Here is a 19,098-nt window from a genome sequence, read left to right as displayed (position 1 = left end):
GTGAGTGATACAGCCAAAAAGATTTACTCTATATCCGAGAATTATCAAGCAGAGAATGTGTGAATCCATTTTCTTTATAGTACCCCTTTAAATCACTAAACAAAGTGAGATAAATCATAGTTCTCTCAGTTCCCCGTGTGGCTTGGCAGGGTAGATGTTGGATTCTATTCTATGATTTTTTTCATGAATCTTTATAATAATTTTCCATAACTTCTAAATGACTAATTTTTATGTATCAGGTCTCAGGTTCACTCAGTTGGTACTGCTCTAACCTCTAGATTATACGGTTATGGGTACAAGCCTCAAATAAGGACTTTGAGCTCAGTCCAGCCTGGCACTTAAGTGCAGTACTAGGGGAGCATTGCATTTTTGGAGGTGCTGTACTTTGGATGAGATGTTAAGCTGAGGCCTCATCTGTGTGTCCAGGTAGAAGTTAAAGATCTTATGACACTATTGAAACATAAGGGATCTCAGTGGCCTGGCCAACGAGCCTTCAGATACATTTGTCATTCACTTGTAGCTATTTGTGGGTCTTGCCATGCGTCAATGTTCGTCTGCAAATACATAGTCGTCACACTTGACAGTAATTACCGTGAAGTAGTAAATGTTTCAATATAAGTGCTATATCAAATGTTAAAGATTATTTTTTCAGTTGTCTCTAAGTGGCATGACCACATGCAAACATGCTGGAGTTTCCTTTTGTTGGGGGTGGGCTAATGTTACCAGTGCCTTTGGATGTACTGTAGAATTGTGACAATTGTGCCTGCTGCCAATTGCATGATGTATTTGTGGAATAGGGTTTGCAAGCAGTGTCTGGCGAGGCTTCAGCAGGTTTCAGTTTAACACCAGTATTGGTATACATTTTAGGAGGAAGAAAGGGGAGGACTATGGAGACAAACTATATACTAAATCGTAAAATTTTAAAAGGACAGCTGTAGAGAGACAAGAGTGGAGGATTAGCATTCATGAACGCTTAAAATTTGGAAGCGAGATGAATAAAGGTACGAAGAAAGCTAATCCAACCCTGAGTTTTATAAATAGGATGAGTGTGTTGCCTCTGTTTACCCAGCAGTAAGTAGGAACCCAGTTGTTAATCGATTGGCGGATCGCTTTCTGGGGGGGTAATAATTATTTTATTAAAAAAATGTTCACTCAATATACAACTGTTTACGGGACACAACTATGCCCAATTGGCTGCAGTGTTTCGCCCACAAAATGCACAGTCAATTAACTCAACAGGATATTCTGTGAAGCACTTTGAGACGTCTCAATGATGTGATAAGGCGCTATATCAAATGCAAGAATTATTATTATTAGCAAGGTAGCAAAGGGGGAGAAATTCAACATTTGATATTTAGCTACATCACCTTAGAGGAGGTGATCTGCACTGAGTGGGAACCTGTTTGTAGGAAGAGTCAGTTTACAGCTTTTAATTCCTATTATTTTCTTCTCAGGAGCGTTATCGACAGGACTGTAACCTTGCTGTTCAGCTACTGAAGTGCAACAAATCTCACTTCAGGAACCACAAGTTCTCAGATGTAAGTACCCTGGCCTTAAGGAAGCATATCGGAACAGAAGTTTTTCACTTTGTCTGGTTTCTGAATAATCAACATACATTTTTTGCAGCTACAGAGTATCATCTTGTCTCAGTCAGTAGCACTCGCACCTCTAGGTCAAATGTTTGTGAGTTCAGACCCCAATCTGGACGTTCGAGCTCACAGTCCAGGTTGACACCATAGTCAGGTACCGTGTCATCCTGGCTACATTGTCAGAGATGTAGATTAATGGTAAAGATCTCTTGACACTATTGGAAAAGAGAAGGAAGTTTCTCCTGGAGTCCTACCCCACAGTCCTCCAACTCATGTCAATGGCTGTGTGTGGGAGCTTGCTTTGTGCATATTGTCTCCTGCATTCAATTACAAATGCACAGTCACTACATTTGACTGCAGTTACATGTGAGGTATTGTTCTTGGAGACAGTTCAGCATTATAGGCATTGTATCATTGTCAAATGCAAGGATTATTCTTACATTCTTCTTTAATTTCAATTGAAATCTTCAAAGTCTTTGACTTTGCAAGAACTAAGCACACTTTACTTTTGACTTTCATCATCTCTTCACTGGGCTCTGCGATATCTCGTGGAACTGAAATGCAATTCTCGGGAGAGGATAGTCTGCCTGATCTTCAGTCGAAGCTATACTCACTGACCAATTTGGAATTTGCACCTTACTTTGGTGGTTTCCCCCGCAGCTTGGCATCGTGCTAAGCCACTGTCAAGCACTCAGGGATGCTACCCTGAGTGAGGGGTGCTATATAAATGTAAGTTGTTGTTTCCAGCTGAAGGCCAGATGAAATGACATAAAATGGTCAACCAGAGCCTAGAGAGAGAGTACAGAGGAGAGGAAAGCAACAATATTTCTCACCGGGGTCTACAGTGAAATGGGATTGAGAAAGTAAATGTAGAACAATACTTTTAAGATATATTAAGGCAGAAGGATAAGTGGGTATAGGTTCATGGATGTAAAGGGCAATATTGAGATGGATACCAGGAAGTGTTTCTTTACCCAGAGGGTGTTTCACAGCTGGGTTGCTAGGAAGGGTGGTCGAGGCCAGGACTCTAGGAATCATTTAAGAAATTGCTTGCTGTTTTAATGGGAAGATAAAAGGGTAGGTATTCCTGGGAGGGTAGGTATAAATGGGCTGAAGGACCTTTTTTTTAATCAAAGATTTCTTGTTAATTTGCCGTTGTGATAGAGAATAAAATGTGGATTTAAAGCTACCTGAATCCTGATGTGAAAGATTAATAAATAGTTGTAATTTTTAGTTACAAATATCTGGGATTTTTTTATTATAATGTTAATTAGCTCGACCACTGAGATATGAAAGTTCTGAATTGATCTGGATTTCCTGATGCCTGGGGGAGCAGAGCTTGTGTAATTAGCTACTAGTTCAATAGATTTTTTAGGCTACGAATCAGACTTGTGCATTCGCAAATTCCCCAAACTAATTTTCCAGCTGTCAATATTGATCTTCCACTGCATTTAGGCTTTGTACTACTTGATTATTTTTTAGAACCAGCTGAATATCTGGGACTTTACCCTGGGTCACGCACCCCATTCCTGTCAGAATAGCAGCTCGCTGGCCGTTGGCAGCCTCTGTCTCTCTGAGCCGTGTGCATGGACAATGGGAATCAGTTTGATTTATATTCAATATTCACAGTAAAGGACTTGGATGTGTAGGTGGTGGGTTTCTCCATCCTCCCTTCTCCAATGGCATCCTAAATCACAGTGTGAGTGAAGTCTGATTCACAGAATACTGTGAGCTGGAATTTCAATGCTGCCCAGATTCACAAACCTCATCATTACCAACTGGTCAGTCAGGGACGGAGACAGCCTCCAGCACATCTAGGGATCACGCAATGTAATAAATATAGAATGTATCACTAAAGTGACCTCAATGCCTTTCTCACAGATTATAGGCGAGTTCTGGATTCAAGCACCTGTCAGGACTTTGAGCTCACAGTCTTAGGATGACATTCAGTGCAATACTGCATTATCAGAGGTGCCGTCCTTCAAATGAAACATTGATTTAAGGTTCTACTTCTTCAGATGGATGTTAGATTAAAGATCTTGCACACTATTAAGAAAATTAGAACATAAAAAATGCTAGATGAAAGAAGCCCAAGTCTGCCTTTCACCATCCTGGCAGTTACATGCACATCATGTCCCAAACTATATACTGTATTCCAAGATATTATTTCCTAAAATAAATCTATAATTATTTTTAAAAGAATCAACATTTAGCCTTAGAATCCCTAGGGAGCCTGTTCCATACATTTGCTACTTGCTTACTGAAATAGTGTTTCTGCAGACGTAGAAGAATGCTGCGATAAATTGGCTGCTAAGTTTCCCTACATTTGACAGTAATTAAGGATGAAGCACTTTTAGACATTTTAGGCACTATTATCAAATCCAAGGATTATGTTATTTTTGGCTAAATAAATAGATTTGATCTTGAGATTCATGTTTTATCTCTTTCTTCACAGCTTCCATATGTACTTCAGGAAATGGTGAACAAGCACATGGAGAGCAGCACTGAGCTCCAGTCTGAGAAGGAGTCATCGCCATTACTCGTGCCCTCGGATGTTGTTCCAACGTCAGTCATCGCCAGAGTCTTGGAGAAACCGGAGCCGCTAATCCTGAACTCTGCCCAGTCGAGCAGTGGCAATCAGCCCATGGCAGAGGATGTCTTTGTCCATGTGGACATGAGTGGGAACACGAATGGGGGCAGGGGTTCAGGGAAAGAAGGGGAGCAGGAGACAGGAAAACCGCCCAATGGAGTGTGCAAGAGGCAGAACAGTACAGACGGTGCGCCAGATGAAACTGCCACCTTCGAAAGGCTGAACCCTTATCCCACGCCACCGCAGAACCTCTTCCCTGGGCGCAAAGCAGTCATTGAGTTCTCTTCTGACGACAAGGTGAAAATACCAAAGAACAGCCCATTGCCGAACTGCACGTATGCCACCAGGCAAGCCATATCGCTCAGCCTGGTCCAGGGGGAGGAAGATGGATTTGAGCGCCATCGAACTGTACCCAACAGCCCTTCATCAGATGGCAGGAGGTCGGCGCAGGTATCCAGCAAGCACCTTCCACAGTCTCCAAAGCCAGGCACTCCCAAATGTTCTGGGAATGAGCTGCGGTCCACTCAGTCCAGTCCCTTCAGCAGCCCCCCGCAAGTCCCCAGCGCGTTTGCCAGCTCCACCAGTTCGGAGGAAGACTTGATGGCCAACTGGCAACGCATGTTTGTTGAGAAGGTGGCGCCAACGTCCGAAAGGGTCATCGCCCACCGGACCTCCTTCAGCAGTGAGACGGCCAGGCAGCTGCAGAACAGCCTGGACAGCAGGATGGATGGAGGCAGTGAGCGGCAGCTACTCTACTCTGACGGAGAGGAGTCTGGGCACAGTTACAGCTGGACAGCCAGTCGGGATTCCAGCCTGGACACAGACAGCACTGAGTCCAAAGTTCGCAGAGGGAGGTTAATGACTGATTACGGTGCAGAGTTCTCACTTGAGGAGGGGGAGCAACTACTGTTGCACACAGCGAGTGGGAATCAACCAGTCAGCCAGCCCAGCTCCAGCTCCCCACAGAAACACAAGGAGTACGTGGAGGTGGGCTCTGGAGGCAGCTCGGCTGAGGAGCGGCACGTCCAACTGCAGGAAAGCCACAGCACGGAGCCTGAGGAGCTTGTGGAAATCGAGGACAAGCCATCAGCTATCCTGGTGGGACGTCAGCAGAAGAGCCCCAAGAGGATGGGAGTCCATCACTTGCTGCGAAAGGATAGCTTAACAAGAGCGCAGGAACAGGGAACACTCCTGGACTAGAGCAAGAAGAACTTCAACACTAACCCTGTGTTCACAGGCAGTGAAAGCTGCTACAATGCAAAACTGTCAGCCACAGCAAAAAAAGAAATCCTTTTTAACATTTTGTTGTGTGTGTGTGTGTGGGGGGGGGGGGGAGGGAAATTGCAAATTGTTCGTAGAAATTTGCATAAATCTGGGCAAAAACTAAACAACTTTGGGTAGTTTAGCTGATCCTGGGTGCAAACTCAACTTCAGTATTTTCTAAGAAAACTTTTGTATGAACAAAAATCATTGTTGAAAAAAATCAGCAGGTTGTAGAAGGCAGAATCCATCATGGATGATGGCTAATATTCTGGGCAGTGTCTGTGCCTCTGTGAGTCTGTATGTGCTTGTGTGTGTGTGTGTCCTTTTGTCCCACTTGCCCGCTGTGAGAAACAATATGAGTGACCTGCTCTGTGAACTATTTGGCTGCAGCTCCCTTCCTGTGCTGCTGTGGTAATACTGTAGATTTAATGTCACCTGATAATATAGCGAAGACATTGCTGACATTGGCCTTACTTTAACCTAGCAGAGAATGCAACCACCTTTGTAACCTATTTGTTTCAGCCTCTCTCCAACAAGCCGTTAGTGGTTTCATCTTTTTCCTCTAATTTTTATATTTCAAGTATATAATTACTCATCCTTTTCAGCCATTGTGCACATGTGTGTATGGCAAGCATGTCTGTTGACATGAGCAGGCTTTTAGTCAGTAACTGGAGGAAGGGACCAAATCGTAAATATTTTAAATATATATAAAATCTTTACGCGACCAGTCACTGAGTGGAGATGGGTTCTATCTCAGCCTGCAGCGATGAGATTTTGAATCCCTCCTGCATTGAGGGCACTGGTCTCCAGCAGTGACTGGAGAGGTGCCCACAGCTTTAATCTGAGCAGTAGTGTGAATATAAACTGTTAACATCTGGAAGCAAATGTAGTGAGGTCAAGGCGCTGCTCCGCTGTTGGAGAATTACATATCTGAAGTCTAGTGTTAACAAAGAGGTCACTGCGGCTGGTTTGCCTGCGGTGTCTCAGTCTGTCCTATGACTGACTGTACCGGCCGAGCAATCAAACCGTGTCTGATTAGTTTACCAAAGCTCTTGCTGCTTTACTCATCCATTCAAGTGGTGGTGGGTCAGCTTCCTATAGTGTGGGCTCAGGGCCAAGTGTTCGATATGTCTCAACTTCATTTTCTCTACCTCTTTATTTCTTCTTCTTCCACACTCACTCCAAACAAATCACTCCTTTCTGGAGCATTGTTCCCAAAGCAGCTGTTCAAGTATATGAGACTTAACAAGTGAGTGTCGGGACATCACAGCTGAGTTCCTGTCCTCTCTGGTCATTCACAAGCTAATTTCTCAGCAGGGGTAAGTGGGGGTTCCAGATAGTGATTTAGCTGTTGGATCCCTGAATGATTTTCTCCTCGCTACCTCAGGAGCCTTAAAAGCAATGGTTGCCCCGGCTGAGATCTGCTGACACTATAACCTGGTCTGCATGACTCAACTACTGACCAGGTACACCCTCTGAGGCATCAGCAACACTTTACTTTCTACAGTTAATTGCTGTCAAAGCGTTCAGTAAAATTAAGTGGAAATGGGGAGTAGACCTAGAAATTTTACATTTGTCAATTGCTGTTTGCAATGTTCCCTTTGGCCCCGCTACATGAAGGAGATTCCACAGATTATTTAGAGATTGCTGCTGTTGCATTCCCATGTCTTCCACGTCTTAAAACATTTCATTTTATTGAAATCTAAATGGTACATCCTGAATTTGGGGGTTAAACAAACACTTTCAGAGTGAAATGATCAAACCGCCAGGTGTGTTGTTGATGTGTCACCTTTCTTATTAATGTATGTAAACCTTAGTGTTGTAAACACTAACTGCTTGACTAGTCAGAGCGAGCTGCCTCTCCCATTGCTGGATCCGCTTATGCACTCGAAATACATTCTTCAGCCACTGTGCAGTGGCTGGTAATGTGATTCATATACAATCCTCTATGTTGGTGATGACACTACGTTATTTAATGCTGGATTTTCAGATGCACTAACGCTGGATTCTACTTCACAACATTTTGCCCTTGTTGCTTAGTTGTGTAACTAATTGTTGGTGCTTGTGATTCAGATAGGCCTGGTTTAATAGTTACTTATCAGGAATATTGCTGCTGTAGCTATTTTTCTTTCCTACTGTAAACCTTGGGGTTTCCTGAAGCTTTTTTTTCTTGAAATAGTAGAAGGTGCAATGTTTTTTTTTGTATTTGACTAACATAATTAGATGGTACTGGAATCTGCCTATCCAGCCCAATTTATTCCCTTTAATCCACCTCCAAGTAGAACTGGAGTGAAAGCATTAAAACCAAGAGTTCAGGACTCTGACAATCGATAGTGGACCTGAGACCCTGACAGGAATGCACATGTGGTAATAGTACTTTTATTTTGTTATGTGTTGGTTACTGGAGATCGACAAAGCCACAAGGAAATGATACAAACTTCCATCTCATCTATTTGATTTCCCAGGCAGCCAGACATGGCTGACAGAACAGTCAAAGCCAATTTGATCCTTGCTCTGCTGCTTGTAAGATCTGCCATTTTGTTTCTGTCTCCACCCCCTCACCATGGATGGTCATTAACAAGTGTTGGAGCTGCTCAATTCAGAAATACCCTTGAGTACTGATTTAATCATCAGGAATTGGTACTAAGTATACTCAGGGGTTAAGATTTGTTCGGAGGGCAATGGAGCCAATGGAATGTTAATGACTAGTGTAAAATAGGTTAATGAGTGTGCCTTTTAATTCTGTAGCTTGCAATATCGGTAAGCAGGTTTCATTTCCTCACTTTCATTTTAGTACTCTTTCACAAAGCTAGATTTTGACCTGAGGGCTGGTTTGCAGCCAAAGAAGAAAACGTGGTAGTTGGCTGCTCGAATTGAGTTGTTCAGACCTGGGGTGATGGGGTTTGTTGACTGGGGGTAAATTACACCTGGCTCTGAAATTATTCTATTTTCTTGGTATTCAAAGTGTGCATAATCTAGTTTTCTGTAGGTTCTTTTAAGATCCCCCAAATTAAGCTTGAATTTAAGAACTTTCTAAATCCTGCAAGCTTTCAAAAGCTCCAAAATAGTACAAGTTTAGACTGAAGTATAAATCTAGGGTTCTACAATTGCAAAGGTTGGCAGAAACTGCTAGATGCAGAAATTAACTCACACCTTGGGACATCCTTCCAACGTGAAAGGTGCTATAGAATGTAATTTTTGTTTTTTTTGTTTGTTAACTTGTCTTTTGTTGTTAGCCCAGTTGTTAGTCGATTGGTGGATCGCTTTCCGGGGGTAATAATCCCTCCCCCCCCCTCCATAAAAAAATAATTTGGCCACTCAATCTACGGCTATTGGAACAATCAGCTGCCAAGTTTCGCCCACAAAATATGGTCAATCTATTTTACAATATACCCTGTTAAGCGCTTTGAGACGTCTCAATAACTTGATAAGGCACCATATTAAATGCAAGGATTATTATTTAAAATCCAGTTAAAATCAGACATTTTAAGACAAAATGGACTTAAAGGCTAAGACTGAGTGGAATTTGGACCTCTTGAGGTTGGTGCAGCTGCTGTTTTTTTTTTTGCTGTTTCTCCCGACGTACCAATATTTGTGCAACACTCTGGGCTACCAGTGAATCCCTCTAACTGACCTGTGTGACAGTGTTTGTTTTACATTTCATCCCATCCCTGTTTGATGCCTGATTTCCCTTGAAGCAAAGTGGTTTCTCACCGAGGCAGGTTAAGAGGCTGCAGCTATTGCCTAACCTCTGATCTTCCATCCCACTCCAGCTATTTATTAAACTGCAGCATATTTAATTTGTATATTTTTGAGGAACTCCTCGGTTGTACAAAGTAAACATGCAAGTACAAGTGCAAATAGGAGCTTGCTATAAGCAGGTGGTTTGGGGTGGTGGGGTTCGTTCATGTTGCTCCCCTGTCCACTCTTTTCCCTCCCCCCCCCCCCCAATCACACCGCCACCCGTAGCTTCCTATTGAGCCTTGCCTCCTGGATATCTGCAATTGTTACAGATAAACTATGTAAGCCACAGATAAATCTGTCCCTTGTGTGCAGAAAGAGAATGGGTTTGCTGGTTTTAAGAGGCGACGTGGATTGCAATAAGACACCTGCGTGGAAAAGATGCATCTGATTGCATTGCCATTCGGTGAAACACTCCATTTCACACGCGCTGAGTCTCGAGTTGCTGCTGCACTGTAACGTTCGCTGTTTCTCCAGGTGTTCCACAAGAACCATGTCTCGCTGTCTGTTCCCTTGTTTGGAATGTGCTGCCGCTGTGGGAGTTCTGAGGGAATAGCAGTGAAGTGACTGATGTCTGCTTTTGCCTTGCGTTGATTTTTCTGCGTAACTCACCAATTCTGAATTTTTTAACTTACTTGCAGATGAGTTTTCAGTAAATTAACATAACAGTATTTCCAAGGAGCCTGGAAATCGTCTTTCACAGCATGTGGTTTCCAGCATCTTCAGTGTGTTTTTTTTATTTTACTTGAAATGTTTCTCCACAATCAGCAGCAGGATACTTAAATCAGCAATTTGAAATAGCTGCAGGGCTGGGTGGACACAGGGTGCAGCTGCAGAGCTAGGAGTGTAAGCGTGATGCTGCGTTGATGCAGGTGTGCAGCTGCAGGGCAGTTGTGCATGTACCTGACCACCAGCTTCAGTGCACTGCTCATTCTGGATTTCGAGACAGTGTAGGTAGGATCTGGGCTGTGTTTCACTGGATTTCTACAAGGTGATGAATAATCTTAGTTTCCTGTACGTTACTGTCTAGTCAAAACCATGCGAGTGAAATGTTCCACACTATATGGAGTTTCAGATCCTGGGGCCAGCAATGCCACTTCAGTTGAGTCAGCATTTTTTTTTAACCTTCGAGCTGATTTGTCTGTATTTGCATTAAGATCCCTTGAATCTTAAATTGGCTCAGCTTTAAAAGCTTGTGAGCCTTCATTGGGAAGTGCCAGTGCCCATCCTGTCTTTCTGTGGAATCTTTAATTGTGTAATCATTGACTTTCCAGGGTTAACCTTCAGCTCTCTCCTTCAACAGCTCAAGTGAATAGCTGTGCAGTTATGGCCTAGGTCACACCTCTTAAATACATGTTTATGCATCATGTCCCCTGTTAAATTGTACTAACATAATCTGCAAGAGTAACCATGGCCTGTTCAAAGTTCAGTCAAAAGTTAAAGCACCTAATACCTGTGCCTGCACTTCAGATGCAATCCAGAACCCAGGCTTTTCTAAAGCGTGAGTCCCGCTTTAGAAATGCCAAAAGATAGAGTGAAGCCCAAAGAGCTCAGTACAATGGAGCAGATACTTTAGAGGTGTTTTAAACAAGGACTGGAGCTGGGATTCATGGCTGCACTCCTCACTTGGAGTGACAGCACACAATGTTCTGGTGTTGCCTCTCCACAACCACCTACCCCAGGCAATCAGGCGTTTGCCTAGTAGAGTGAACACATTGTTTGGGTGGGCTGTCGCTTAAATTTGAAATTGGATGAAGAGTGATAGGCCTCACTTGTGGTTGTTGAAAAACCTGCGTTTTCTCACAAGCCAGGAAGGTCTGAACACAAGGAAACACTGCTCACGACTACAATCAGGCCTTTGGCAAGTTCCACTGTTCGAGTCTGTTGATCAGCTTCTCTCTTTTGACAAAGAAACTAAACTTTGTGTTTTAGCGCTTCCAATCTATTTGTTGATCAGTCCCCTTCGAAAAGACTATTTTGATTCCAGGATTTTGTAGTTCTCATCTCTCCGTACCCCTGTACAAGACTGTTAAACCTTTTACTAATTTTATTTTCTGAATTTGTAAAACTGATGTATATTTTAAACAAAATAAACTATTTTAAAGCTATTGATTGTGGTCCCAGTCTTGGTTTGTACAGTGTTTGAAGGTTTTCCCCAGGAGTAGAGTTCATTATCTTGGAAGACACAGTAAGTGCAGCCAGGGAGGGGTGGGAGAGGGAGACTGGGAGCTGCCTCAGATTATCTTTACCTGCAAAATACATACACAGCCAGCATTTTTCTCTTTCCAACTCCTCTTCAAACAGACACCTAGTTTGGCATAATGTTGCAATAACTTGCATTTATATAGCTTCCTTTATGCAGGGTAATGTATTGAAGTGCTGGGCAGTGATGGAGCTCGACGTCGAGCCAGGGAGAGAGAAGTGACCATAGGCGCGGTCAAAAAGGAAGGACTTCGGATCTGATCTGAAGACGGACAAGGAGAGAAGGCAGAGGGATTGGAGGCAGAGTTCCAGAGTCTCGGGGCATTGTGGCTAAAAGCATCGCAGCCGATGATGGAGTGGGGGAGGCATGCAGGAGGCTGGAGCCAGCTGAATGGTAGAGGCAGAAGAGGAGTGGGGTCTGAACAGCTGGAAGAGGTAGGGAGGTACTAGGGTGTGAAGAGGTTTGACCGTGAGTACAAGTAATCTTTTCACAATCGCCTCACAAGCTGGAAGCATTTCTATATTGCCTGGTATTTATTGTAAAGTACTTAATGCTAACATAGAATTGTCCCATCTGAAGGGTACAAGCAACCAGGCAGGACAATGTGATTGGAGATGATACAATCCTTGATGTTTTTTCCAGTGACGGCCCTGATCCAACCTGGGCCATATATCACAGTGATCATGTTTGACTGAGACTGTATTTCATGATGACCATTTCCATTTATAGACTGCCTTTCACGGCAGGAGGGAGGCTCAAAAATTATCGATTGGGTCAGGGCTAGATTTAATATTATGATCCTTGCACTTCATATCATTTTGTCAAGATGTCTCAAAACAAATCATTTAGTCAAGATGTCTCAAAGCACTTCACAGGATAGAACAGATGGAGGAAAGAGAATGGTCTCTTCCAATTCTGTGATGAATGGATCCCTCTGAGGTTTTGCCAGGCTGACTAAAAGAGAGCATTGTTTTCCATTGCATTTTCTGCCTTTTACCCTTCACGTCTTGGAATTGCGCAGACTAGGCTGACACTAATGCAGTGCTGGGGATGTGTTACATTATCGGAGGTACCGTCCTTCAGATGAGACCGTAAACCAAGGTCTTGTCTGCCTGTTCAGGTGTCCGTAAAAGATCCCAAAGCACTCAAAAAGAGAAGGGAGTTTCTCTCTCTCGGTGTCCTGGCCAACAATCCCCCCAAATAAAAATTGGTCACTCGTTCCATGGCCGTTTGTGGGACCCCGCTGGGCACAAGTGGCTGCTGGGTTTCACCCACAAAATACACAGTCAATCCACTTGACAGTATATTCTGTGAAGCTCTTTGAGACATCTCGACAATGTGGAAGGCACTGTATGAAATGCAAGGATTATTATTACCACTAACCATAGTAACCCAAAACCAGCAGCCACACAGCAAGGCAGTGACTTTCCATTATAAATGAAGGAGGGGATGGAGGGAAGGGTATGGAGAAATGTACCAGCACAGACCTAAAGAGCCCAATAATCCGCCTGTTTCTGTACTGTAATATTCTATGATTTGAAGTAATAAATTGCAACCCTGACTGAGATCAACTAACTCAGCACAGATTAGTATGTAGTCTTTGTGTCTAAGTATGGCATGACGTGGTGCTTTCACTCACCAGCCTCTTTCCTCCGGCCCGCTCCAGTCAGGGATCCTGTTACTTTCCAGTGTTCTATTCAGAGTGTAAGTTACTTTCAGAAGGGGAAAATAGAGTGATCGAATTACACATAGTAATTTAACATTATATGGGCCCTGTGTAAATGATACTGTTAGAACTCGGGAGAAATTTTCTTCCATCTGCACTGCCGGTGATGATGTGTTGCTGTCTCCTGGTGGCAAGTTGCTGTCATCACAACTTGAGAAAGCTTCATTAAAACGTCTGAATTGCAGGTTAAGCCAAATTGCTCCACCTCTGCGGATAGAAAACCCAGGTACTCTCAACCTTTCTCAGGGTGCAGTAGGACGACCTGGGATGGATGGGGACGGAAAGGAAGATGATGCTGATTGGGTGTGAGAAGTGTCTCATTGTCATTCAGACAGAATGTCGCACCCCCCCCCTCACTTCACATACATATACTCACAATTCACTGTGGAGTTGCACCCTCAGTTCACCCCCAGGGTGAGAATGCTTTGCTCTGGCCTGTGTGACCGGAAACTCGCTACTAAAATCTCTGTACAAGGGAAGCAAGCCATATATCCGATTAGTGGAGTCCTATAGGATAGTGGTTAGAGCATTCACCTCGCAAGCGAGTGGACCTGGGTTTGATTCCATGGCGGGTAAAATCTTAGGCAAGTTTCCTTATTCCACACACCTCTGTTTCCTAGCAGTGAGTAGGAATAAGTTGATGGTGGGATCGCTTTCCGTGGAGTAATACCTCAAAAATGCGGTCACTCAATCTACGACTGTTTCTGGGACACTGCTGTGTAGAATTGGCTGCCGCGTTTCACCCACATAATACACAGTCAATCACTTTACAAAACAACAACAAAATTACATTTATATAGCGCCTTTCACGTCAGGAGGACGTCCCAAGGTGTTGGACAGAGTTATGGACCCGAGCTGAGGGTCGGGTTTGGGGAGGGAGGACGGGGGGGAATCCGGGAGATCGAAAGCACGGTTGAAGAGGAGGGTCTTGAGGTGGGTCTTGAAGATGGCGAGGGAGGGCGTGAGACAGAGGGACTGTGGGATGGAGTTCCAGAGGGTGACTGCAAAGTAGCGGAAGGTCCGCCCGCCGATAGTGGGGCTAGCAAGGCGGGGGTTGTGAAGCAGTCAGAGCCCGCTGAGCGGTGGGAGCGAACGGGATGGTATGGGGTTAGGAGGTCAGAGAGGTAGTGGGGAGTAAGACCATGGAAGGCTTTGAAGGTGAGGACCAGGATCTTGAACTGTATACTCTGTGTGATGGGAAGCCAGTGGAGTTGGGCAAGGATGAGGCTGATAGGGCCACAGAGCCTAGTGTAGGAGAGGAAATGGGCTGCAGAGTTCTGGGTGATCTGCAGTCTGTGGAGGGAGGAGTTGGGGAGGCCGACAAGCAGTATTCCCTTTGAAGTGCTTTGAGACGTCTCAATGAAATGATAAGGTGCTATATCAAATGCAAGGGTTATTATTTTTATTATTGGCAGAACTGTGGAAGACCTCTCTGTGAGGTGTATGAAAACAGTGGAGATAATCTGTGGGTTGGGTGGGGGGAAATGGAGATTGGGTTGGGGTGGTGTCTACTTCATTGAATCTGCACCTGCGATCCTAAACTATGAACCTAAAATAGGAAGTGAATCATCACTAGTGAATGACAGGGCAAGTGAGGCTGTGCTCCCACTCCTGGGTCAGGGGTTCAGGTCTCCCAAGGAGACCTGTGTATATTCCATCAGGTTGGAGGGGAACATCAGCTAGTTGCTATCACATTCAAAAGCTGAGACCTTAAAATCATATTTTGTGTAGTATTTTGGAGCCATTTTTCTTCCCATCGCCCACAAAAATACAGTCACTCCACTTCGCAGTACATCCTGTGAAGCGCTTTGAGACATCTCTACAACGTGATAAGGCGCTATATCAAATGCAAGGATTATTATTTAGTATCCAAAAAGAATCGTGCAAATCTGGCTTCCAAATTGAATCTAAATTTGATATTTACTTTCTAAACTTCTGCACGTTCTAAATCAAGACAACGTTATCTTTTGAATGTGATGGGGGGAGGTTGCTGAGATGACTCAATAGGAAAATCACAATCTTATGTAGAAGCGTGCTAGGCAGGCCTGAAAGTTCACTAGTACATTAATTGAGCTGTTTCTTAAATAAATCTTAAGGCTTAAAGATGTGTGAAATTTTGGGCCCCTGCATTGTAATTATTATTGTTTCTCTCTCATACTTTGCTCTCTGAGATCAGGCTGCTTTCGCCAAACCAGGGAGATGTCTTCAGCCTCTTTCACACTGACTCCCTGCTTGCCTCACCCTCCCTGCTCAGTGAGTTCATCATTACTTGGATTTACATCTCTGCAGCTCATGTCCTCTCCTGCACTAAGTTCCGTGAACAAATCACACCCATCCTTTCCCGGCTTCACTGGCTCCCCATCCCCAGAGGATCCAATTTAAAATCTTTGGTCCTCACCTTTAAAGCCCTCTACAATCTTGTTCCACCCTACCTCTGGTATTTGCTAAAACCCTATCAGTGTGTCTGCTCCCTTCGCTTGGCGGGCGCTGCCCTGCTCCATGTACCCCGCCTTGCCTGCTGCACCATCGGAGGTCAGGCCTTTAGCCTTTCTGCACACACCCTCTGGAAGTCCATTCCAGAGCCCCTCTGCTTCCCTCACCCTCCCTGCTCAGTGAGTTCATCACTGCTTGGATTTCCATCTCTGTATCTCATGTCCTCTTCTGCACTACGTTCCGTGAGCCCCCTCCCTTGCCTCCTTCAAAACCAGTCTCAAGACCCTTCTCTTTGACCGTGCCTTTGGTCACCCTCCTTCTCCCCCCCCCCCCCCCCCCCGCCCTCCACCCTCCCCAATCCCAACCCCCAGCTCGGGTCCGTAACACTGATTATTCAGCGTCTTGGGACATCCTCCCGATGTGAAAGGCAAGATACAAATGTAATTTTGTTGTTTGTTTTGTTGTTGTCTTGCCCCTCCCTTCCCTCCTTTGAAGCCCATCTCAAGACTGTGCCTTCGGTCATATTCCCATATCACCCCTTTGCCTTCCTCCCCTATTGACTTCAGCCCGCAGCTCAGGTGCAAACCCTCGACTGTCCAATGCCTTGGGATGTCCTCCTAACATGAAAGGCACTGTATAAATGCAATTTGTTGTTATAGTGTGGGTAAGTAACTGAGAAAATCAACTTTATGTTAAGGCTTCAAACACAATCCTGAATGATGCTAAATGTGCAGGGAGCACCTATGGATGGGAATTGTAGGCACTGAGGGTGAGGTGCTTGATCACTGCTGTCCCTCTTGTTGGTCCACGTAGAGAGAGACGGGAGAGGAAACAGGCAAGAAACAAAAACATGATGGCCTGCAGAGTTTAATACTAAAATAATAACCCTTGCATTTTATCCAGCATCTGTAACATCAGTGTCTCATAGTGCTTATCGGGGAACTGCCAAAGACCCTCACATGAGGTGATTAAGCAGGTAAGTCTAGTACACGGCATTTGACTTGGACCTCAAGAATATTAAGGTAGCATGTCACAAGCTGTCCACCAGATTTCCATCAGAGAGCTAATGAGCTCTGAGCCTGGGGAATGCAGCTGCTAGAAGGTGTTATCTGGAGTCTGAGTTTGTGAACACACGTTCGTACAATCAGGGCATGGAATCCACCTTGATTGGCTTGCAGAGAGGTAAGCTGCCTCTGCTTAAACTCTGTGACTCCAACGCATGAAACCATCATTCAACAGCTGTGTCCGAGTTGTGGGCAGGAAGGTGGCAATGTTCTCACACTTCATACTGAGCTGTGTTGCTCATCAGGAAGTTTGCATGGAGCTCCTAGTACCTACCATTCATCTAATGAGGGCTCAAACCCACGCTTGTCGGATGCCAAATGGCCAACTAATAACTATCCTCCTTTGGGGTCTCCTTGGAGCTGAATAATAATAATAATCCTTGCATTTGATATAGCGCTTTTCACGTCGGGAGGACGTTCCAAAGCGCTTCACAGAACACACTGTAAAGTGAATTGGCTGTATATTTGTGGGCGAACGCGGCAGCCAATTGCGCACAGCAATGTCTCACAAACCGTCGTAGATTGAAAATGACCAATTTATTATTGTTTTGGGTTTTGGAGGGATTATTATTAGGCTCTGTGTGGAGTAAGGAAACTTGCCCAAGGTTTCGCCCTGACTGGAATTGAACTCGGGTCTCTCGCTTGCAAAGCGAGTGCTCTAACCACTGAGCTACAGGACTCCACAAACTGGTTCCAAGATGACATGTTTGGCAATGGAATGTCAGAATCAAGCCAGCCCTCTGTGACGGTCTCTAGTCCCGTTCCCTAGCCAGCTCCTGTGAGTCTGCAGTTTTCCAGGGCATTGCTGATGGCAGCACAGCCAGGCTGCCTCCTCAGCCTTCTTGGAGGAGCAGACCAGTCACTGGGGGCAGAGACAATTTCCACTCGGCTCCTGTTAATCCTGTAGGCCAAAGCTCTAAAAGTTAGGGTAGTCCTAGATGGAAAGCTTGCTAGACGATACTTTCAATGGCAAGCTATGTGGTTTTAGATGGTTAAACTCCAGCAGCACCCCAACACACACTCTGAAGTCCCCAAGCCTTATTTCTGCACCTAATAATGTCTTGACATTAGGTAAGCAGGATACGTTCCTCCAGGGAGAGAGTGCGCATTTGATTCCAACAAATACAACAACAAATTTCATTTGTATAGCGCCTTTCACCCTCAAGAATTGCCATGTATAGGTGGGATGCATAGAATTCTCTGTTTGATTTAGATACTGATGGGTTTCCGCTTGGCTGACCAAAAAAAATGTATTTAGTGGTAAATATGACAGCCCATTTTACAAAGATGCCAGGAGAAACTTCCTTCTCTTTTTCAATAACGTTGTGGGATGTTTAACATCAATCTGAACAAGCAGATGGGACCTCATTTCATATGTCATCTAAAGGACGGCACCTCCGACGATGGAACAGAGCTCCTTCCCTCCAAAGAGTCAGCCTGACTCACTCTAGCCTCTTAGTTAGAAGATTGTGGGTTCAAGGCCCTGATCTAAGATGACACCAATGCAGTATTGAGAGTTGCTGCTTTGTTGGAGGTACCATCCTTCAGGTGAGACATTAAACTTGGGCCCCCATCTGCTTGTTTAGATAGTCATTAAAAATCTGATGGCACTACTCAGAAAGAGAAAGGAGTTTTTCCTGGTGGTCTAGCCAACAGTCTCCCAAAATGTGGAGTCCTGTAGCTCAGTGATTAGAGCACTCGCTTTGCAAGCGAGAGACCTGAGTTCAATTCCGGGCAGAGGGCGAAACCTTGGGCAACTTTCCTTACTCCACACACCTAATAATAATCCCTCCAAAACCAAAAACAATAATAAATTGGTCATTTTCAATCTACGACTATTTGTGGGACATTGCTGTGCGCAATTGGCTGCCGTGTTCGCCCACAAATATACAGTCAATTCACTTTACAGTGTGTTCTGTGAAGCGCTTTGGGATGTCCTCCTGACATGAAAAGCGCTATATCAAATGCAAGGATTATTATTATTATTATTAAAATAGAATTTGTGGCTTCTTGGCTTGTTTATGTGATGTTGCTGTGCACAAATTTTTATTTATTTATTTATTACAAAATGTACACAAAACACACGTTCACCACTTAATGGAATATCCTGTGAAGTGCTTTGGGACATCATCCTGACCAAATTTTGGGGATAAAGAATTTTTTAAATCCTTATTAAAATCCAAATTTTAAGGATTTTTTAAAATTACTAACGCGCTGGAGGGCCTGTCTGTTCTGTGAGCTCAGAGTCCCTGATATGTAGCTTGAACCCGTAATCTTCTGATCCAGAAGTGAGACTAACCATGGAAGCCAAACTGACATTTCTGCATAGATATAGAATGCTTCTGTCTTACAACTCTGGGCTCCAAGGTTCACAGCCTCCTCTGTGTGCCTGCCACCTGCTGCAAATTGTTCCTTGAGGGGAAATAATGACACAAATCCTGCTTTACAATTGCAAATGCCTCGGCCAGGGTCAGACACCTAGAGAGATT

At 44.3% G+C, this 19,098-nt stretch overlaps 1 protein-coding gene across 4 annotated transcripts in view; it reads left to right on the top strand.

Annotated features, from left to right (window-relative positions):
- Positions 1-5,492, top strand: part of tjap1 (tight junction associated protein 1 (peripheral)) — a 68,395-nt gene extending 62,903 nt beyond the window's left edge. For 3 of the 4 annotated variants that reach the window (XM_007898237.2, XM_007898238.2, XM_042333236.1), the window contains 2 exons: positions 1,455-1,538; positions 4,045-5,492. In XM_007898237.2, the coding sequence (XP_007896428.1) occupies positions 1,455-1,538; positions 4,045-5,379 (1,419 nt within the window). In that variant the 3' untranslated portion in view covers positions 5,380-5,492. The remainder of the gene's footprint in view (positions 1-1,454; positions 1,539-4,044) is intronic. The other variant, XM_042333234.1, reaches the window with a different exon arrangement.
- Positions 5,493-19,098: the final 13,606 nt, after the last annotated feature.

Source organism: Callorhinchus milii, unplaced genomic scaffold (assembly GCF_018977255.1).
Source record: "Callorhinchus milii isolate IMCB2004 unplaced genomic scaffold, IMCB_Cmil_1.0 Scaffold3, whole genome shotgun sequence".
NCBI lineage: Eukaryota > Metazoa > Chordata > Chondrichthyes > Chimaeriformes > Callorhinchidae > Callorhinchus > Callorhinchus milii.
The sequence above is the reverse complement of the archived record's forward strand: the minus strand, read 5'-3'. Positions and strand labels throughout refer to the sequence as shown.